The following is a 23,949-nucleotide window of genomic DNA, read 5'->3' as shown; positions in this document are numbered from 1 at the left end:
AATCTAGGACCTGGCATGTAAGACCTCAATAAATATAACCATTATTAATTTAAAATATGGTAACCTTGGAAACATATTTGATATTGTGGAATATTTTAAAAACTCTCATGAAGAATTTAAGTATACCCTTCAATTATTTCAGGGATGAATGACAACTGCTTGGAAGAAATAAGAAGTTATATGAAATACTATAAAAATCATCTTTAAAGCTCATAGCAAACATGAAAATGTTGGCTTGCCAACAATTTTACTTTTGTCATAGAAAAAGCATGTAAAAGAACCCATATACATGATATATATTTCAATTTTTGGCTAGTAAAAGAAGTAACCATCTTATATCCCACTATAAATGTAGCTTTACAGACAGTGAAGCTTCCCTTCCGAAGATACTTCTCATATTCTAGAAATTATTAAAAAATAAGAAAGTAGAAAATTCATTGTTTACTCCCCACCTCCATTTCCTGCACCCACACACACATGTCAGAATGAATGAGCTTCCATTTTAATACTGAGAAACAATGATTGTATTAAGAAAGGATGAATGTGTTAGTTCTTCATCACTGTGACAAAGTGCCTGGGATAATCAACTTAAAAAGCATAAAGGTTTATTTTGGCTCATGATTTCAGAGTTTTCAGTCCATGATTCCTCAGCCCTGTTGCTTTTGGCCAATGATGAAGCAGAGCATCATGGCAGAATTCACTTGGTAGAAGAAACTCCCAATGTTATGGAGTCCAGATGGAAAAAGAGAGAAAGGGGCTGGGGTCCTAATATCCCCAGCAAGGCACATACCCTCAACTGATTTAACCTCCTTCCACTAGACCCCACCTTCCACAGTTTCACCATCTCCCAATATTACCATCAGCTGAGGACCACACCATTAACACATGAACCCTTGGGTGACATTTTTAAATGACAGCAGTAGGCTTATACAATAATACTACATCAAAAATTATGGGAAATCTATTTTACAGACAGACAGATGATGATGATAGACAAAGGTGGGTAAAAGACTTTATGAAGTATGATCCATTTTCCTTCCATCAATCTCACCCTCATGCCCTTGAAGCAACAAAGAAAGAATACTTCATAACTCTTGTGACTCCATATTTTTCAGTGAATCCTCTCTCCCTAGTGTGAATTTCTCCTTACTCTAATTCCCCCCTTAAACTCCCACTCATACTTAAAACACAGGTTGAACAGTACTTGATGAAGCCTTACCTGAAATCCTTCATAAATAATTATTTATTTTATTCTGTCTAAACACTGCTATTCCTTAGAACAATAAATACCACTTCTATAATGATCCCTGGGAGCAAAGACAGTTCTGAGTTCCTCACCACCATGCTTGGCAGATATGTTCAATGAATATTTTTTGAATGAATACCTTATTTTCTTGATTCTTCCATAAACAAATTCACAGGTATTTCTGAGCATGAACATTGAATAGCAGATATGATATAATTTAAAATTAATAGGATTATTATAGCTTAAATCTAGAATAACTATGAACACACACACACAAACCCCAGCAATTCTAAACTTTTACAGTTTAGGTAAATAATGACACTTTTCTATTTAAATTCAGGTAATGGTGACCTTACTGGGGAGTTCAGAAAATTTTGCTAATATAAAGGGTCTACATTTCAGGCCCAGAGATGTGCTGTTCTTGAGGACAGCCACTTTTCAGGAAAATTTAATTTACTTACCATTTCAATTAAAAAACAGTATTGTGCACTTATATCTGTTTTCATATTATTTAGTAAAAATGGTTGTGTTCATCACCATTCACTTTCTAATATGAGAAGTAACAGGCACAAAATATAAACTGTCCTTTACTGTTGTGTACACACAATACATTTTTATATAAAGCTATGTCACAAGTAGTATTACAATGCCAGGAAATCTGATCTGTATTATAGATCAATGGATATTATGTCACACTATAGTGAGACTGAGATTTAATTTATATCATTCAAGTTATCAGGTTAACTTGGGAAGCAGACAAATTCATATATCATATGTATTCAAGTCTATTCTCTGATTCCTTTGAGACATCGTGATGGTTTGGATATGAGGTGTCCCCAGAAAGCTCCTGTGTTAATAATGCAACAGTCAAAGGTATCTGATTAGATTATGAGAATAGTAACCTAATCAGTCCATCCTCATTGGAATAGACTGACTGGGTGTTACCTCTAGGCAGGTGGGCATGACTGGAGAAGGTGGGTCACTGGGAGAATTGCCCAGAACGGTTCATCTTTGCTGCAGACCCTTCCCCTGTCCTCTTTGCCTCCTGACCTACATGGATGAGTCGTGGTCCTCTGCCATGCCCTCTGTCATGATGTTCTGCCTCTCCTTGGGCCCAGAGCAATGGAGTCAGTACACTATGGATTAAAACTCTAAAACTGTGAGCCAAAATAAACTTTTCCTCCTCTAGGTTGTTCTTGTTGGGTATTTTGGTCACAGGGAAGAAAAGCTACCTTACACAAAATAATCTCGTTTGTGAAGTTCCAAATATAGGAAAAGAAAATTTATAACACTTAGACCCCTATTATTTCTTATTATAATATTCAGATATTTTACTGATAAAGCAAAATATCTTCCTACACAACCCAAGTTTACATTATTTCAGCTATGTTAAAATAAATATTGTAGACATTGCTGTGTATATTTGTTTCCCAAATATCTATAATGTAGGTAGAATTTTCCTTTCTATCTTCAATACCAAGTCAAATATATTTAATTTAAATGCATCTTTAGAGTAACTAAATAGTCACTGTCACTTTTCCTGGATGACTTTTCTAATGAGAAGTCACCTTTAAATGAGAAAATAAAGTATGCATGACACATAAGAAGGCAGAAACCCATTAAAATTTCATATATTGGAAAATTTTCCCATTATTTCCCAAAGTTTCAAATACATTATTAATAGGATTTTAATTCTTAGGAATTCATAAGTGATAAATTTCAAAACTCTGAAGTTCTCATATTTCTTTTCATGCAGTTGTTTGCTTTTACTTTTAACTAAACATCTATGCAATTATGTATTACCGACATGCTAAAATCTCCTTCTAAAATCTTGCAAGTGGGACACATATTGACACATTCTGATATTTTTTCTTAAAACAGACACCTTTCCAAAGACCAAACTTCTTAAAATTTTTAACTGCCCTTTCTTAAATTACATTTCTAAAAAAAAAAAAAACAAAAAAACAAAGTGTGTTTAAATTAATTTTAAAAATTATTTGCTTTCAAAGAGAGGAAAAAAAGTAGCAGAATACATTATGGATACATTTCATTTACTCCATAGAAACTGAAAACAGCCAATTAATTGGTTAATGTCTTAATGTGAGAGGGAAAACATACAGAAGTCATTAACTCTACCATAAAATGAGATAGCCAGGGCCTCTGTTCCTGAGGTAAGCTGGCTCCTCAGAACGAGGAAGGCCAACCTAGCTGTGTAAAACAGGGATCTGAGTCCAGTGGAGTTTGGGAAATACCTGTTCAGCACAGCTAAATAGTTAGTGAAGGACTTTTCAGAAATATTTAATATGCTAATGTCTATTGTAAATCACGTCATGTGTTATAATAGGCAGAATTTTCCAGACAGAACTATTTAAAAATAAAGTCTTTGCGCCCTTTCTTTGAGGGAAATGGGGAGTATATGTCTGGGCCGTTGGCCAATCTACCTGCATAAATACAATTAGGTCTTGATATACTTTTTTTTTTTCCTTACACATAGTCCTACATAGCTTTTAGTGATACTTTACCTTACTTAGAAATGTATGTTTCTCTTTCACATTTGGTGTTGTTCCAATGGACATTTGTTTTCTAATTTGGCATTTTCAGAAAGAAGGAAGTACCCACCTGAATGCTTCAAGGTACTCAACATCTCCCATGGGGGGATCAAGGCCACCTGTCCAGGCAATATTTATATTGTAGCCTTCTCCTAGGCCTGTCCCAACCTGGGAAGAGAAAAACACCAGAGTAGGTAGAGAAGAGGGCAAAGGGAAGAAAGCAAACAGAGAGGAAAAACAGGCACATGGGACCTCTTGAAGTGAACATCAAACAACGTGTCAAATCAGCCCAGCCTGGCTTGACAACCAGTGCTCTGGGTTCTGCACTTGTTCTGCACTGGATCTTAGTCCTGTGGGACAATTCAGTAATCTCATGTAATTTAAAACACCAGCAAAGGACAAGAAAATTAGGGGTAATCATGCAATGTAATTACCTGAAAGATACAAATAAAAGTGGGGCTCTAAAGAAATAAACCGAACCTCATTTGGGGCTCCACTGCCAGGGAAAAAGTTCCCTTCATCATAGCGATGGAGTGAAATGTACAGGATGCTGGGGTCAGCATAAAAGGCCTGCTGTGTACCGTTTCCATGGTGAACATCCTACAGGGAAAAGAAAACAGATGACACATACAGTCCTGTCTAACTCTGCATGGAGACAACCTTTCTGATTTCTAGTTCCCTGTCTTCCTACCCCACCCTCCTTCTCATTTTCTGTCTTCTCACTGTGTTCCTCTCTTTCTTTCTTCCATTCAGCCTGCTTCCACACCACCCCCTTTACTTCCTGAACTTTCAGGCAAATTACCCTTTAATGCACTCATTTTTTAAACTGGCTTCTAAAAATCAGGAAACCACAGCGAGCATGCCCTGGAGACTCCAGATGAGCAGTCATTGAAAAAGCCCAGTCCTTTGGTACAATTAGATATTTATACACCGGCCCTTTGTACTCTTTGCTTCAGTGATGGAATCTCGCATCCTGTTTTATGGAGGAATTTTATGACTTATTAACTGCCAACAGTTCATAACCCCTCAGGCTTAATTAACTGGCCTCATTGGCCCCTGAAAAAAAGACTAATGTTTAAACTACAAACTAGTATTTTGCAGAAGGATCTATGGCTTACAGAGCATTTTCGCAATTCTTGACAGAACACTAAACATACGTGTATGCATTGATTTGCCAAGTCCCACCATTAAGGTCAAAGGCTTTGCAACCAGCTGAATAAATTGGCTTTCTTGAAGCATTCAGTTCGGTTAGCAATCCCTCAGCAGTTAGAGTCACTTCAAAAGAGGTGCCAGATGCAAAAAGGACTTCATACTTCATTTTGGTAAAATTGTGACGGCAAGAGTCGAAGACACAGGGAGTATGAGCTCATTAGCTCTTAAATCATTTGGGCCCAAGCAGAAAGATGGGATGGGGCTTTGTGCAATCTTGTCTAATCTGCTTAATTTTAATATTATATCATGGCTCTCTTCCCAGCTTTCCTCCTGATCTTTTTTTTTTTTCCTTTTCTGTTTCCACACTCCTCCCCCTTCCAACTAAAAAATAAAAATAAAAGCCTGTTTCATTAAAATGAATGAAACATTCTTCAGATATTTGCATATGATAACAGCTACAAACTTGATAGTTCTTTTTTGTTGTTGTTGTTTTAATATAAACAGGTCAGAATTAATAAAAGAATGCAAAATAAAATTTACAGCATTTAAAAAAATGTCTTTACAGGTATTAAGAACTAGAGTTAAATGCTTACTATCTTTGGAACAAAAATAAAAATAGAACACTCTTAAATGTTGATAATCTATGCATTAGGGTTCAGGCAAATATTATTGCTATGTCATTAACCTATAAAGTATATAATTTCTGGTTCTGTTATAAAAAGTTTTGATAATTTGCAACTACATGTTTTACATTAGTAAGAATCACACTATTTTTTAAAAATAATTCAAATAATTTTAAATTGAGGCACTATACTAAGTACGTTGCATGAATTATTTATTGATTATTATGGTGTAGGTGATATTAGCCCTAATTTAAAGAATAATAAAAATGACAGAGAGTTTCAGTAATTTACTAAGAGGATATAGAGAGTAAGCTGGAAGATTAGGTCTTGAATTCATTTCTTACTCTAAATGAAAAATTCTTAATTATCACAGTTAAATTCAGACCCATTATCTGTTTGGTCCTCTTAGCAAATTTGAAAGGTGAAGCCATTGGACATTATTTCTCATTATTGAGATTTATTTAACTTGTTTCCACTCCATCCTCTAGCCTGGAACTGCTTCACTAGACACTACCAAAGCCTCCTTTTGGTATTTTCTGAAAACCTACACTGAGCCTGTGGTCCATGCAGTAGCCATACAATGATTCTTTCCACCTTTTGTATAGCATGCCTACCCCAAATTAACTAAGAAATCATAACATTAGGGAAGATATGGATCATCTCAGAAACTTATTTCAGCTAAAGACATATACATCAGGGGGAAAAAGTAACTTACTGAAAATATATTAATTCCTGGATTTCTAAATATTCAAAGAAAAGGAAGAGATAGCAAAATTATTTCCTTCATGGGGACAAAAATGAAACAATTTAACCCACAACGACTTTTGTGTTTGCTACTAAATATCTAGAGAATGGACCAAAAAAACCTTAAAAAATAAGTGAAAAGATGTTTCCATTTCCTTAATATAACAATAATATTTAGGATTGTAAATGTATATGCAATTGGCAAATCAGAAAAATATTGCTTTGCTTGCTCTTGTTTCTCTAGGAACATTGAACAAATTTATTTTTAAAAGGTCAAATAAAATGATAATTTGAGATATAAAATTATTTTTTCTTGAAAAATATTTGGGTACTTATTAGTCCATACTCTTCTAAAGAAATACAGTCTTGTTCACAGTATAATAAAGGTTTGAACTAACATTCTTCATTGAAATACACAGACCCATTTTACTGTTTGAGAAATCCATGATTCTGTATCATAGTCATTAAGTATTTAGAGAGTAAAGTTAAATCCAAGTATGTTTTTTGTTTGTGTAACAACTTACAGTATAAGTTTTAAGATGTCTTTATTTTTTCAGTTTTTATTGCTATAAAAGTATTCATACAAACCACATGCATACATATACTCAAAATAATCTGAGACCCGTTTCTTCATAACAACAAATATATACTATATATAGACTAAGGTAGGAAAATTATTGGTGCTTATGAAAAATTATTATATAAATGAAATAAATTGAATCATTAAAAGCCTTAAAAAAACCATGCCTCTCAGATCTGCTGGGAAATGCAAAAACTTATCTCTGGTTAAAAAAGTATACTGTAAAAATGGATTCTGCACAAGAAGTTAGAACCAATATGTTTTCAGTTTTATGTCAAAATAACTTTGAATACATCACATATTGTACCAGCTAATATTATCACTCAAAATTATTTAGTACAAGGACTTGTGACAAAGGTCTAAATGTACTTGAACAAAAATGGAATTTCCCCAAATCTAAGGACACTTGTAGTGGCTATTCTTTCAAAGAAAAGAAAATCTAGTAAGTATTATTTTCTAATTAAAAGTCACATTACCCAAAAGCTACATGAGTCGTGCAGACAAATCTACCTCTAGGATATAGCCTGAACACAATGGCCGGTCTTGAGTATGTTAAAAGACTGTTACACCTGCTCCCTCTCCACAGAGTGGATGTTTTTAGACTCTTTCCCACAAGGAGAAATGGAATGAATGACCTTCACACACCAACTAGAATCATATCTGCCCACAATGCTCAATGCATTTGAATTTGGCTGTGACCCAAGATAGGAAGTGAATTAAGAACTCTGGTTCTGTATTTACTAGGCACATGGAAAGCCCCATACTAGCTGTTGTACAATGGAGTAGCCCTACTTTTTGTTGGCTCTAGAATGTGTGGAGCTAGTTTACACCCACCAGCCAACATTAATGACTCTGGGTGTGCAGGAATGAGGCTTTTCCACCACTGGAGAACCTTCACCCCGTCTCCTTTGCAAACTCACATAATAGACCTGTCAGCCAGAGAGAACGGATGTCTCAGAGCCACGTGGCACTTTAAAACTTCCTTCTCCACAGCTGGAAGAAACAGGAATTTCCTCAAAGTAGCCCTGCAGCTGCAGAATTTGGAAGACTTGAAAGTAAGAATATGGGGGCTGGTGGTGAGCTCAGAGGCAACCCTTTGGACAGAACTTCATACATTTAGAGAATTTGAAACAAAAACTTCTCGTCTGATACAGCCTATTGGGAAATCAGCATCCTTTATGATTGGTTAATGGAGCAAATTCATAATCAAAGGCCAGCAAGCTCACAGGAAACTACTTGGAGCTACCAAATAAATTATTTTATAAATTGTATCAGATTATCTCCAGCAGTCTTTTATTCCTGTGTTAATGTACAAAAACAAAACTTTACATGTAAATCCTCTGAAGTACAAAGTTTCCGTCTATCATAAGATAGGCGTTTAGGTTACAATTCATTGTTTTTGAGTTGGATATCACAAATGTGCTTTCAAAAGGGATCCTAAACATTTATTATCTTCATAGAACCATAAAATGATAACAGAAATTTTTCAGAAAGTAATCACTGAAAGACTCTTAAGAATAGGATGAATAGCTGACCAATCATCTTGCCACATAATGTGGACAAATTTAGAAAGCTTAGCAATTTTATTTATTTTTCTTTTTGCACAATCTTTGGTCTCTATCTACTATCCTCTTTTTCCATTTCTGGTCTATCTTTCTAGCATAGAATTTACAGTACCAGGAGCACACTAAATTCTTCAAATGTAATGTCCTATAATTCATACAAAATTAATCATAAATTACTTAAAATGTCCTTTTTGTATGAATATGGTATGTCTTTATTTTTGCAAAAATTTTAAGACCTTGCTGCTGCAGTATATCTAGGTCTTCAACACATTTTTTAATGGGGAACTGTGACCTACACTAAAACGTATGCATGTTTGGAAAATGCATGGAAAGCTAGGCTTCAATATTCTTTGCACAAAACTGTACACAGGAGGGATACAATACCGAGTGTGAAAAACATCCATTCCAACCAAGCACTAGAAATGGTTATCTATCTTCCATTCCTTTTATCTTCATTTTAACTTAACTAACTATTTCTTCACATGGCTTTGTTTGTGCTCTCTCAACCCCGTGGTGTGCCTGTTTAACTAAATCAGAGAGCTGGAGGGTGAGGCCACGACTTCCAATAAGATTTAATTATGAGTGCAGATATGAACAAGATTTAGACTATTAAGCCTTGCACTTCAAAAAAACCTTTAACATATTTTGCCTTTAAATCTTTTATCACCTGCAAAAATTAATTAAGTGCAGATGTAGCAGGTTCGGTTTGGATGCCAGGGTTCATTTCCTGTCTATGCCTTGTCAGACAACCTATTACACCTCCTCGTGAACTGGAGGCAAACCGAAAACGGGGCTCATAAATCACCATTCAGCCCTCTTTCGCCCTTTCCTGGATTGGTCCTTTTTTGTATGGGGCAGATCTCCAGCTCATTATTCATGAATATACTTTAGACAACATGCCAAGTGTCATCTGCATTTAAACAAACCATTTGTTAAACAAATTATAACTATTGTGTAAGAATGCATCAGGTTAAAATGCAAGACTAAGTTAATGCCTCTGACTTTTAATCATTCAGAGTTCCTGCAGGGAGTCATCCCAAACTGGCATCTGAGATCTGAGATCTTTTCAGAAAAAAATGACATGCTGACTTGTTTTAATAATACCACTGTTGCACAACAAGCGACAATGATTGCTAACCAGGGGAAGTGGCCAATTGGTTACCAAAGCAACAGCATTCTTTCCAGCACATCTGACTATTTAAAGTCTATATTCTGTAGGGAAAAGTAAATTCAGGTTCTGTTGGGTTATTTTAACTGTGGAAGTATCAATTCATTTAAGGATCATAAAAGTTGCCCTGATCTGCGCCTTCTTCTCATTAAATTGCAGTTAACACCATGAAAGTGAAACGTGAATGTTTATGGTTTCAGAACTGCAATCCTGAATTTAATGAGTTTCCACATTCAAAGGAAACACACCCTTCAGTTGTTTGCAAGTGCTAAAAGCAAGACAACCTAACAGAGAAATACAAATCCACTTCCTTTTATCTAGAGTCGCTGGAAACGCAGCACTGGCCAGGAATACATACCAGATCTACAATCAATATCTTGCTTATATTTAGTTGGTCTCTCAAGTATTTGGCGGTAATTGCAACTGAATTAAAAAAGCAGAACCCCCTGTGGAATAGAGAAGAACAGAGAAATAAGAAAGCAAATCATCCAGGAAAACCATTATAAATAATGTTCAGAGCATTTTTTAAAATGCTATATGATCTCTGAAGCCATAAATCTGCTTCTGGGAGTACCTCGCAAGATTTTTCAGTCCATCTGCTAACAATTAGAGGCTTCAGAAACATGCATGGGGCAGGTGACCGCCAGGAACTGTGGCGCTTGGAGATGGGCAACAGTTCCTGGTACTTACATGGCTGCGGATTCTTCAGCGTGATGGCCTGGGGGCCTCACAACAGCAAACCCATTCTGTAAGAACAAGACAGGTTTTCAGTGGCCAGATATGAGGGGCTTGCTTGGATCTCTACACCCTACAGAACATTAGGTATACACTTAAAATACTGCCTCTTAGATGCTCCTGATCTTGTTTTCTTGCCCCTATTACTATGTTGCAGAATGAATAGAAACAATATATATGATCACACTTTCTCAGACCATGTCTCAAAAAGAAGGCTCCCACAGAGCCAGGGGAAGAACAGAAACTTGGGAGTTATACCTAGCTGGCAGACATGCATGTCAGCTATTATATTTGCATGATTCATTTTCAAGAACAACTTCTTTCATGACATCAACATCCTACAAAGGGAGAAGAAATTCACTCTTGGTGCAACTTTAGGTCAACGTTTGGAAAGACCTGAGAAGATCCAAAGTGAAAAATTTTTAGCTGGATTGGATTCCTTCAATGATTATTTCCACTTCGATGTCAGCAAAATGATAAATTTACACTCACACACTCACATAGACATAAAAGAAACCTCACAAAGGTGAAAAAGAGAACAATGGAAAGCCCATATTTCTTCCAGTCTATAAATTTATCTTGGATGACTGCCAAGACTTGCAACTTTATTGGATTCCCTAAGTCAATTTCTAGCCCAAGTTCTGGAATTTTATAAAGAATTCCAGGGCTGAGTAGCAATCGGATCTATCCATGATCAAGGAATGCCTTAACCTACAGATTAGTTGGAATGCATCACGGGAAGCTGAAGTAACTCCAGCATGAAGGCAGGGAACTATAAATCCTTGCAAAGCCAGTGTGCTCAGAAAAGTTGGTTGTCTGTTGTGAAAAATAATCATTCATCACATGGTTCACACCACCTTTCACTCAACTATGACTTAAGTAACATGCTCAAAAGAGAATATTTCTTTAATACATAATCTTTAAACTTTTGAAATAATTTTAATATACTCAAGGAATTTTTCCCCCCAATTTTTAACTGTAAGCATGAAAGTATTGAGAAAACTATCTATGCCCTAGGTCTTTAACTATACATACAATTTTTTGTTACAGTGATTAACAATAAGTTGATTTGCTATCTATTTTGGTGTGTGTATATAATGACAATCTCAGAAGCAAATTAGGAATTGCTATGCTTGAATCTGTGTCCTAAAAGTTAGGCACTGGAAACTAATCCCTAGTGTAACTGTATTAAGAGGTAAATTGGTCTTGAGGGCTCTGTCCTCCTGTGGGAGTGCGTTAGTTAGTGAAGTATTGGGTTTCTGATGAAAAGAATGAATTTGGCCAGAATTTCCTGTATCTTACTTTTGTTGCTTCTCTTTTGCCATTTTATGACTAAGTATGAAAAGACATCACCAGATGCTGATGCTGGGCTCTCAGGCTTCCTATCCTACAGAACAGTAAGTCAAATAAACGTCTATTGTTTATCAATTTCCCTATCTGTGTTATTTTGTTATAGTAGCAGATAATGGACTAAGACATAAGATAACAAGCTGACTGGAAATCTTGTGAGGCAAGATTACAAGTTTGAGGCCAGCCTCAGCAACTAGCAAGACCTGTTTCAAAATAAAAAGGACTAGGGTATATGTAGTACAGAGGTACAGAATATGAGAGAGAGAGAGAGAGAGAGAGAGAGAGAGAGAGAGAGAGAGAGAGAAGGAAAGAATGAAGGAAGAAAGGAAGGAAGGGAAGAAGGGAGGGATGTGCGAATAAATGACTCCTGGAATGGTAGCAAAACAGTCCTTTCTTTTTCTTAAGAACTCTCTCTTTCTCTGGCAATAATACATTAATATGGAAGAAATATGAAAGTTAAAGAACTATACAAGACAATCAAGACTGATATATTTTTTTAAAAGTTCCCTATTTTCTTCTTGATTTTTTAATTTTTTATCTTTATTGGTGCATCATGGTTTTGTATAATGGTGGGATTTGTTGTGACATATTTGCTGTATCTGACATGTGTGGCTTCTCGTAAGTACATGTGCATAATATAACAATATCATTTGGCTCATGTCTCTCTCCAGTGCTTCCACCCTTCCTCCCCACTTCCTAGCTTTCCTCTGATCTTCCTTTGCTTTTCATGTGATCACCCCCTTCCTTTCTTTGTGTTCTTCTTCTCTAGCTTCCACATAGGAGAGAAAACATACAACCCTTGACCTTTTAATTTTGGCTAATTTCACTTAACATAATGACCTCAAGTTTTATCCATTTCCCTGCAAATGATATAGTTTCATTTATCTTTGTGGCTGAATAAATATAAATAATAAATATCCATTGTGTGTATATACCACACTTTTTTTTTTTTTTTGGCACTTTAGCTCTTTTTATTTTGAGACAAGGTATCACTAAGTTGTTTAGGGCCTCTCTAAGTTGCTGAGGCTGGCTTTGAACTTGTGGTCCTCCTGCCTCAGCCTCCCTAGCCACTGGGATTACAGGCATATGCCACTGCATCTGACCTATACCATACTTCTTTATCCACTCATCCATTGATGGACACCGCGACTGGTTCCATAGTTTGGCTATCTTGAATTATGCTGCTGTAAACATGGGTATGCATGTATCACCATACTATGACAACTTTCTTAAGGTAAATACAGAGGATTTGCATAGCTGGATCATATAGTGGTTCTATGACTAATCAAGATTAAAATTTTAAGATTCTAGGGTGAGACTATGCAGTGCTAGTATAGATCTGTTGAGAATGGAGAATTCTGTAAAGATTATGATAGATGCAATTTAAATCACTGGAAAAACAATAGGATGAAAACAAAAACAAATATAAGGCATAAGAAATATAATTAGCACATAAAAATCTTAAATTAACAATATGAAAAATCTTTTATAAATAAATTTAAAATATTACATTTTTATGGGTAAAGGACAAAGAAGAAAACGTCCAGTTGTCAATGATTATAAGAAAAAATATTCAACTTAACAAATAATCAAATAAATACAGATGAAAACCTGAATAGAAAGCTCATTTTTTTCTACCCAGAATATTCAATATTCTAATTGAATATTAGAAAATTCTCTCTGCTGACAAGAGCTATAGCTTATCCACTTATAAGCTGCTTGTAGAAGGAAGGGTAACTCACAATCTCTCTGGAAAATAATCCACCTGATATATCTGGAGCCTTTAGAAAAACAATCCTATCCCTTGATTTGATGCTTATAGGATTTTTGCCTTAATGATATTATTAACTATGTATGCAAGTATTTATGTAAAATTTCATGTCTAATTTATAATTAAATATTGGGAATTATCTAAATTAGCTAACATTAATATAATAGTTAGTAAATCATGACACATTTATACCAAGAAATATTAGGTAGTCATTAAAACTTTGTTAGCTGAACACACTGGCACATGCCTCGAATCCCAATAGCTCAGGAGACTAAAGTAGGAGGATGGAAAGTCCAAAGATAGCCTTAAGCAACTTAGTAAAACCCTGTCTCAAAATAAAAAATAAAATAAAATAAAATAAGGGATAGGGATGTGGCTCAGTGGTTAAATACCCTGGGTTCTATCCCTGGTACCTCCCCACAAAATAAGTTTGTTATAAATATTCAGTGAAACAGAGAGGACTTTATAATGTCAATTCAAAAATTATTAGTGTCAGTAATATACACAATGATATCTCTGAAGCTAAGGTAATAGATGTGATTTTATTTTTCTGATGATTTCTATATTTTCCAAATGGTTTTACAAAAATTATGTGTTATTTCAAAGAGAAAACTAAAAAAACAAAGAGAAACCTGAGAGGTAGATGTTAATGGGTCATATTCACATAGATAGAAATGGATTTTTAAAGGACATTCTGGACAGGGTAAATGCCAGCATTCAAAGAAGAAAGAAGCTTAAGAAAGCATTATGTACAGGAACTCAATACAAGTAAAGTTCATGTTGAGAAAAAAATATAAAAATAAAATTACATAGGTCATTAGCTGAGTTAAAGAAGAAAAAATGAGAGAGGGAATTTGAACCGCACCCCCCACTTTCCCTTTCAGTCATATTCCTTGAATAGAAGTCCGCCTTCCACTTACAGTCTTCTGCTGTGACTGCCACCATTCTGCTAAACTACTTCTAAACTGCTTAATTTTATATTAAAAATGATCTCCTTCCCAATCTCAATAAACCTTTTCTTAGTCATCAGCATCTACTCAAATCTTCTATTGTGCCCCTAGGAACATCCAATCCCCTACACCCTCCAGGTATTCTCTGCATGCACCACTTTTCCTAGCTGAAACCTGTCAGGGCTGCCTCTCCTGCAGTCTGCTCACTGTAGAGCTTTTCTCCAAAACCTCCAGACCAGCTTGCAGTAAAAGGCAGAGATGGAGTTTTCCTGTTTCTCACTGTTTCTTTGAGATCATAAAACCCACGTCATCCACTTCCAGAACACATTCTTGTAAAACAACAACAAAAGATTAAGTACTCAGGGAAAGAGAAGATAGAACACAATAAGATGACCAAGAGAGTGCTGGCTAAGGCACTGCAGGTCCCTTGTGCCCTGTTGCTCTAGAGGAGATGTTAGTCTCACCACCTGCAGTTTGGATCCCATCCTCTCCTACTCTCATTTATCCACCTTCTTTCATCCACATATTAAATTTATATTGAAATTTCCCTCCCTATTAAATGGCCTTTACTGCGATTCAAATAGGATCAGGCTTCTACCATTTTGGAGTATAGATAGATAGATACGCACATGCATCCTAAATCTCATCAGTTCCACCAGTTTCCACACTTCTTTTCTTCTTTTAACAGCCACAATTCTGGTACAGATAATTTATCCTGTTTCCTCTCTCCTTCTCCTAATCTCTGCCTCAATCAACCAACTCCATCACTAAAGAAGCTCTTACAAGGGTGTCAATGAATGCAATAATTTTACCCTTTCAACCTACTAGCCCCTCATTAAATTTCAACCCTACTGGCTACTTTTTCATTTATTAAAGATTACTCCTGTGGCTTCTTGATTTCACTCTCTCCTAGTTTTCTTACCTCTCTTTTTACTTCTAATAAGTCTTCTGTTCATAGTTATTGATGTTATTCAAGGCCACATCTTAGGCTTCTACAATTTTAGAGTAGATGAATGGATGAATTCAGTGGCTACCCATTATAAGATATTCCATGGATTTATGTTTCCAGGATGAATTTTCCTCTGAGCACAGACCCTCATATTAGCCCACATACTTATTATCTTCATTTAGATATCTCAAGGTCATTTCAAATTCAATATATTCAAAATCAAACCTTGATCTCCCAGCCTTATTTAATTTAGCAATGATATCATGATTTGTCATTGTCTCAGTTAGAGACCAATGAAGTTAATTGTCTTTAGTGGTTCTTTCTCCATAATCTTTCTTCATCTCATTTTCTCTCATAATCAATCTCTATAGATTTTATTACTTAAATTGATGTACTCATATATGTGCCTGTTCCTTGAATATTCTAACTTTTAAATTTCTACCTTTCTTTCCATCATTCCTACAGTAATTATTGCTATTGATTTCAATATCCACACAGAAAACCCACTCAAGCAGATTTTCTCCTTACCTTTTATAAATTGGTTTTCTGTTTGTAGTCATACTCCTAGACACTGTCATTACCAATAAAAAATTCACCTTCATAATTTCAGTGCCAAACATTCTAATCGCTCACTATCATGTCTTTCCAGTGAAAACCTCAGATGCACTGGGACTTCCAACCCATTGACCTCATTTAATTTTTGCTATATACCATTCATCCCACCACCATGTTCAATTTCTTCCTTATCTGGTTTGGACTTCGGTTCCACGATTATATTCACTTTCCTTCTGTACTCTGTTACTTTGTCCCTTTCTCCCTAATATGCCCCTGGTATATTAGTCCACTCAGGCTGCCATAACAGAATACCACAGTCTGGGTGGCTCAAACAACACAAGTTAATCTCTCCCTTTCTAGAGGCTGAAAGTTCTGGGTCCATGCCTAGCAAGGTTTGACTGGTGAGGGCTCCTTACCTAGTTGAAGATAACCACCTTCTCACTGCAGTCCTCACATGGCCTTTCCTCAGAGCACTCAAAGAGCACTCTGCTGTCTCTTCCACCTTACATAAGGGCACTGGTCCTTATTAACGTCCTTCTGATCTTAAGTAACCTTTATCATCTCCTTACAGGTCCTATTCCAAACAGTCATACTGGGAACTAAGTGTTCAATGTCTGGATTTAAGTGAGGCACATTAATTCCTCAACATACTTTCAGTTTGTCCCTTTCTCCCTCCAACACACTCCTCTGGTACCATATTGGAAGCAAAGGACAGACCTCACTAGACAATCCAAATTGACATCATCTTGATTGTGGGCTTCTAAGTCTCCAGAACTATGAGAGAACACATTTTTAAAAAAAAAAAAAAAAAAAACAAATTACATAGTCTGTGGTATTTTGTTTTAGTAACATGAATGAATGAAGATACTCAGAGACTTGCCAAATACCTCTTCTGAGAACTCATCTACATTTGTAATGATGTACCTATAAGATTAATTGTTTGATTTATTTGTTTTCATTATTGTGATTATGATCACAACCTCATTCACCAAAGCATTTCTTTTTTCCTTACTATTTTATTTTCTACATTTACACAGTACCCAGCAGATAGCAGTTGTTCAGTAAAGAATGATAAAACTAAATTTGTGAATAGATTCTATGCTGAATTTTTTTTCTTTTCTTGATGTCCATTTCTCCAGTCTGGCCTTGGCCAGGCTAGTTCTTTAGTCTTGCAAAGGTTCAAGTTTTTGCACCCCGGTTATTTGAAGGAAATCACTTATTAACTTGAGAGTACCTTCCTTCTCAGAAATACATAAAATACTTTGCACTTTATAAATAGAGCATTAGGGTAGAAGAAAGAGGCCTGATATCCTTTAAAATAAAGATATTATTCTTATAGAAATATCTCTCAGATTGGATTCTGAACTTTTGACAGGGAATGTGTTTAGTATTTTTCTGCACCCCTTAATGTCTGGTACAAAGATTTGTTGTATTCATACCACATTAACCAGGTTTTTCCTTGGCTGAAGTACATATATTTCTTCAATTACTATTTTTCTTTCTTTTTTGGTGCTGGGGATTGAACCTAGGGCCAACCTACCACTGAGCTACATCCCTAGCCTTTCTATTTTTATTTTGAGCTGGGTCTCACTAATTTGCCAGGCTGGCTTTGAACTTACCATCCTCCTGCCTCATCCTCCCAAGTTGCATCAATTGATATTTTTCAATGAATCTTTGTAATACTTAGTTTTACTCATTTTAAAGTAACAATAATGTACTACCCTTTAAAAAATATAATTATAAGAAAATGTACATAATGTACAATAAAAGATTTAGTGACTTGGTTTATTATTTTGTCGTAAATACTAATGATAATAGATAATGATTTTCATTTTGTGTATAAAGTCTGTTCTCACAAACTTTGGAGAGCATACAGTATACTTATACTTTTTCCCTTTTAATTTGTGAACATTGCAGATTATAGTATAAAACCTAGAAATGCCATATTATTCAATACAATTTTGATTTCTTTTCTACTTTATCCATTGTAAATCTCTTTGATTTATATTTTATTCAAGTTTATGATGACCAAGTAATTAATATAAGTAAATGTATATTAAAGTACTTTTTCTGGACTTATATGAAATTTATGGCAATATATTTTTTGTTTCAATAATCTGATTTATTCCTGTTCAATTTTATATTTGTTCCAGTCATAAGCACGACCAATCATAGAGTTTCAAAAGTATTTTAACATCATTTATTTTCTACATTTACACAGTACCCAGCATATAGCATTTGTCCAGTAAAGAATGATAAAACTAAATTTAAGTAACCTTTATCATCTCCTTACAGGAGATGATAACAATTAGTAAGTAACATTAACAATGTTTCAAGTACTGAATGTGCCCGCATCCTCACTTTATTGTTTAGATTAGCATATGGACATTTCTCTTTGGTTTAAAGGGAAGAAATGGTATGCTCTTTGGTGTCACCATGTGGGGAAATACAGTAGAATATTAGATTACCTTATATAATCTATGTGACATCCAGGAAAAAATAAATCCATAATATTGTCCACATATAATGATTTGAGGAAAAGGAATCTAATAATTTTAGATTAGCCTATTTTTATAACTGATAAAATTTACATTTTTTTCTGTGAAAATTTATCAAAATGTCAAATTTGTTCTTTCATTCCTTATATATACAGTGAAAATTTCCCTAGGCAAATAAAAGGAAGACAGTAAACAAAGTACTGAAACCACTTTAAACATTCAGTTTTTGACTCCACATAAGCTGAGTTTATCCATGGTCAGTATGGGTATAGAAAATTCAGAATGTGAAAATTATCTAACCATTTCACTTGTGTTCATAAGGTTGGGCAGAAGAGATGCACATCCCACGTCCATGGCCATTATGAACGATGGATGAATTTCCATGGTTCCATTACTAATTCCTGAACAGTACAAGCTAGGTTTCAAAATCAAAGAAAACAAGGGTCTAATCACACTGAGAGTGATATAGTAAGAGCACATTATGTACCAGAATCAACTATGAACACAGAATCTAAAACAGAAAAGCAAAGATGACTTGTACAAACTTTAAGAAAAACAAGGGAACTAGAGCTTAAACTAACACTACCTAAAATATCCAGCCATCCCATTAGTTACTTACTAATTTTTATTTAATTACTCTGGATAAAAGGATAACAGTACAGAGAATAGAAAGCCTATTTGACCTTTATGAACTGACAACAAGAGATGAAATGATTGTTTTTCTTTTTTAGAAATATTTATTTATATGTAAAATATATATATATATAAATTATGATGATTAAATATTATAATTTTACTTAAAATTTTTAAAAATGTTTCTCTCTTTTTTAGAAATATTTATATGTAATATATATATATATAAATTATGATGATCAAACATTATATTCTTACTTAAATTTTTTAAAACATGTCTCTCTCTTTTGGAAAGCTATAAGAACATCAGATAAACCCATCATCTGGAATAAAATATTTTCTTCCTAACACAACTGCCTACTATCCAAAGATTAATTGAGCATATCAGAGAAGCTGATTGGGAGTTTGTTTTAAAATTTTCTCTTTTAGTGCATTGCTAATTTAGAGCTCATTAATTTCCTCCCAATTGTAAGTATCACTAGTAAAGTATTTCTAAATGTACCAAAGTATAAATGGGTAGTGAAACAAATGTAACAAAACCAAGCACAGCCTGGAAAAATTCTACAGCATGTATTTCCAAGTAAAGATGTGATGGTTGAATTATTACTTCCAATGCATTTACTGAACTGGAAATTCATACGCAATGTTTTATGTGGTTGAAATATTTCACTGGAAGCCAAAATCCTAGCTATGCCAAAAAGATTCATATTGATGCATCATCAATTGCAAAGATGACTTTAAGAAACAGTCCTTATCTACATATAGGTTGAAGGATTTTTTTTAAGGAAAATAGTTGGGAATATTTTAATCTACTTTGATATTAAATATTAAATGAAGTTATCAAATATGTGCATGTACTCTTTTATTGTGGTTAAAAAAAAAGTGCTGGAAGCTGCCAGAACCTAAAATTTATATGATTATGCTAGCATGGCACAACTTTTGTTCCCCCAATTTGTTTGTCTTTTCCAACATCTCAATAGATTTATTTTCCATGTATACAAGTTCTTTACCTATAAGACAATAATGAAATAAAGGATGCATTTTTCTCAATTAACAGGTTTTAAAAAATTATTCATCGGAATAAACTTCTTATTCTTTATGTTAGGTAGCACAGAGGTCAAGAAGTGAGAAACATGGTAAAGACATAATGGTTTTAAAAGATTTAATTGAATAAAGATCCTAAAGTTCTCCCATTATACTAAAAATTTGTTTTTAAAAATCAGTACTTGAAGGGATTGTGTCATCTGTTGGTCTTATTAGAGTTTTTTAGCTGTTTTTGGTGTAGAAAGGAGTGGGTAATCCCATCTGTTCACAGAATTAAAATATGCATAATATTGCTCATTTCCTACAATAGCCCTTCAGTTATAAGAATTCCCCACCTCTTATTCAAGTAAATTGAAAAAGTCCATCAAAATTCTCTAGGGCCTGGTGGAACACCTATGACAGTTCACTTGAACTTGGTTTGACTATACTTCCCCAACTGAAACAGTGCAAGTTACACTGATCATAGTGGTATGAAATTCAATTCTTTTTTTTTTTTTTTTCAATTCTTAACCTGAAAATTTTCAAAGGAAATTAAATGTAGTGTCTTTGTTGATATCACTAGATGTTTACGTTTTGGGGTAAGATTGTACAGGAAAGTTGGATGGACACTACCTTCCCCTACTAGTAGCCTCTGATAATAGATTGGAGAATTTAGATTATCAGAACACAACTCAGGAGCAGAGAAGGACAAATACATTCTCTTCTTCTGTCTTAACCTCCCCCAATTCTGTTTAACCTTGAAAGAGTTTGGGTGACCTTGGCTCAGATTCCACATTTCAGGAATAACTCAGGAAGAGCTATGCTGTTGATGAGCTACTAATTAAGCAACAATATCAATTTGACCATTATGAATGAGACAGATTATCATTTATTCAACATATCTTATATCGGCTTCCTTCAAGGTCCCTATTGATAATAACTGTAAATTCCTGGTTTATTCCAAATACTTTCCCTTCAGCTACACTAATTTCTATGATAAAAATGGTTTCACATGATTTATATTGTGAAAACAATATGGTGAAAGTAGAATATATCTTTTCCAAGATTTAATTTCTTTGAAATCAAACCTTTCTTAGAAGTAAAAAGAAATGTATTGTCTATTAAGGGTTGTGAATCTTTACGAGAAAGAAAGAATCACTAGTCAGTAGACATTTCCTAACAATATCTGAAGTATTTCTAAAATTTTATATTTAAATTAATAAATTAAGGTGAGTCTTTTGGGTTGTCTTTAACTGTAGTTCACTACTATGCGTAATATTTTGGAATACACAAGTTTAGCTTCTAAAACTCATTAACTTTAGCCTTAAAAAAAGAACTTCTAAAAAGACAAGGTCGCCTTAGAATTAATGCTATTAATCTACAGCCGCTAAGGGAAAAATGTTTCACAAAGAAAGATTGTCTCAATCATACTAGAATCTGGGAGGTTAAGGGAGGTAGGGAGAGTTGCCAAGAAAACAATAAGGGACATATGGGAATACCATTTTGTTTCTTTGAGGAAGCTCAAGGGAGCCAGGAAAACAGGAGCCTAACATTAGCAGTTTAACTGAATGGTGGACTCCAAAGCTTATGCACAGCTGCCAGCCCTGCTCCCTGAAGACTCCAGAAAGAAAGCGGTTGATGACAGTCCTGGAAAAGTTTTTAGGAAGCCTGGCATCTGTGGTCCATAATGCCCAGAGCCTTGAGCCTGGCAAAGCTGTGGCTATCGATGGGTCTAAATGGATTCGTGAAAAACCAGGCTCCTGGTAGGAAGGAGATGAGGCATCCGATGCTGCTTATATTACATGTAATTTAAGTTGAGTCTTTTATGAAAATAATAACAACGGATCCACTATGAAGAAGGTTTTGTTGTAAAGGAGGAAGTCATCAGGATGTGGATCTTGGTAAGGCAATAATAACCCCCTGAAAGCAATTTGTTTAGTTTATCAATCAGTGGTTTCATTTGACACAAGGCCCAACAATTCAATTGGCTGAGTTTTTTGAAATATGACTGTTTTTTGGACCACAATGACCAAAAAAGAAAAAAAAATCAGGTATTTTTTTTTTATCATGTAAACAGAGCCTCAGTATGAAAAACTTCAGAAAAACAGGAATGAGGGCAAAAGTGTTCTTGCTTTCACTTTTTTTTTTAAACCAGAAATCATTTTTTTTAAAGAAAAATAATCATAGACTTTTTTTTAAAGGCAGTATTACAAAATAATAGTAATGACCAAGACCTGAGCATAGATCATGCTGGGGGAGAAGCATTATACCAATAAATAGTAAGATCTCTTTTGTCATTATACTCATATCTTTCTATAGTATATTTGTTTTCAACCAATATAGTGGTAGTAATATTTTTGATACCATATCATGCATACAAACATTTTCAATTGGACTCATAACATTTCAAAAAATTTTAAAGTAACTATTAGGTTATTTGGGTAGATAATTTTAACTTTGGCCATATTGTCATTTTTCTGATTATAGAATTTCTTTTTGCATTTAAATTCTAATTGTCCATGACCATGATCTAGAAGGAGAATAGCTAACAAGCAAGTTGATCAATTCAGTTACAACTAGGCAGTTCAATAAAATTTTCAACCAAAGAAACTGTGAATAATTAATATACGTAATAGCATTATTCAAAAAGAACACAAAGTGAATTGACCAGACTTCATTTTACAGCAAATTCATGTGTGTGTGTGTGTGTGTGTGTGTGTGTGTATGTGCGTGTACACACACACACACTGAATTTACTGCTATATAAAATTACAAAAGTGTAAAATACTTATGTTTTCTGAGTATGTATGATATGTGCAATTTGGGCACTGGTATCAAAAAAAGCAAAACAATGTCTTTTGCAGAAGTTGAAACAGAAAAGCAAGACCATCTGCAATACACATAAACCAGCAGGTATCAAATTTAACTCTTATCAAAAGACCAAAAACAAACATAAATTATTGGAACACATTTTCCATTTGATATTATTTGTTTGTTGTATATTTTAAATAGTGAGGACAAAAACAAAGCACTAAAAACCTTGTAAGCATGTGCCAAATTTGAGACTAGAATTTATTTCAGGAAGCATTCTTGCTGATCTCAGTTATTTATTTATTTTTTAAAAATATCATTAAGACTTTGACTAAAAGTGTTAAGTGTGTGTCAGTGACTGAGATGAGGTCAGCAAGATTTAGAGGAGAGGCAGACACAGAGTCTTAAGTAAGATACAGCAAACTTTAGTCAGTATGAGCTAAACCACAGACGAGTAATGAAATCTGGACAGTTCAAAACCAAGAATCAGATGAAGAGGCTGGATATAGGCATATCCAATTACCATGGAGCAGGCAGTTAAAACTACAAACTAGGAACTGAAATATCAGCCATCAGAAAAGCAGATGGGTAGGATAAAAACCTAGTGAGAAATGGATGTTGCAGTGAGAACATACCAGGCAGTCCAAATAGGTAACAGGTCTCCAGCAAAAAAATCAAAGTAATAGGCAGACTCGCTTTTTACTTCACCCAAGATCTGTTAAATGCTTCCTTGTTTGTTACTTTTCAGTGGTGTAAATCAGCACAGAAGTTGACTTTCAGGTTTTTAGAAAGCATTCAGGCACCTAGTACAAGAGGAAGCAGGAAGCTGAGCGACAGCAAGCAGTTCCCCACAAGATTGACATGTAACTACCAAGGTTTCTTCCTTCCTGTGATGTTGAAGTAGCCATTCAACAGTACCTATGCAGGCAGGAGATTAGCAACATATTTGTTCCTTCCTTCATTTAAGTTGAAGAATCGAATAGAGAAACAATTTAATATGCCATTCTAATCACTTATATTTGTCCTTAATTAGTGAGAGACATAAAA

The 23,949-nt window shown here is 34.6% G+C and overlaps 1 protein-coding gene across 1 annotated transcript in view; it reads right to left on the bottom strand.

Annotated features, from left to right (window-relative positions):
* Hdac9 (histone deacetylase 9) overlaps positions 1 to 23,949 on the bottom strand; it is a 658,195-nt gene that overhangs the window by 149,007 nt on the left and 485,239 nt on the right. Inside the window, exons 18-21 of the mRNA XM_076863228.2 lie at positions 10,318 to 10,373; positions 9,986 to 10,073; positions 4,276 to 4,395; positions 3,866 to 3,963 (exon numbers count right to left, since the gene is read on the bottom strand). Of these exons, the coding sequence (XP_076719343.1) occupies positions 3,866 to 3,963; positions 4,276 to 4,395; positions 9,986 to 10,073; positions 10,318 to 10,373 (362 nt within the window). The remainder of the gene's footprint in view (positions 1 to 3,865; positions 3,964 to 4,275; positions 4,396 to 9,985; positions 10,074 to 10,317; positions 10,374 to 23,949) is intronic.

Source organism: Callospermophilus lateralis, chromosome 1 (genome assembly GCF_048772815.1).
Source record: "Callospermophilus lateralis isolate mCalLat2 chromosome 1, mCalLat2.hap1, whole genome shotgun sequence".
Lineage (NCBI taxonomy): Eukaryota > Metazoa > Chordata > Mammalia > Rodentia > Sciuridae > Callospermophilus > Callospermophilus lateralis.
Note: the sequence above shows the minus strand (reverse complement) of the source record. Positions and strands in the feature narration are given on the sequence as shown.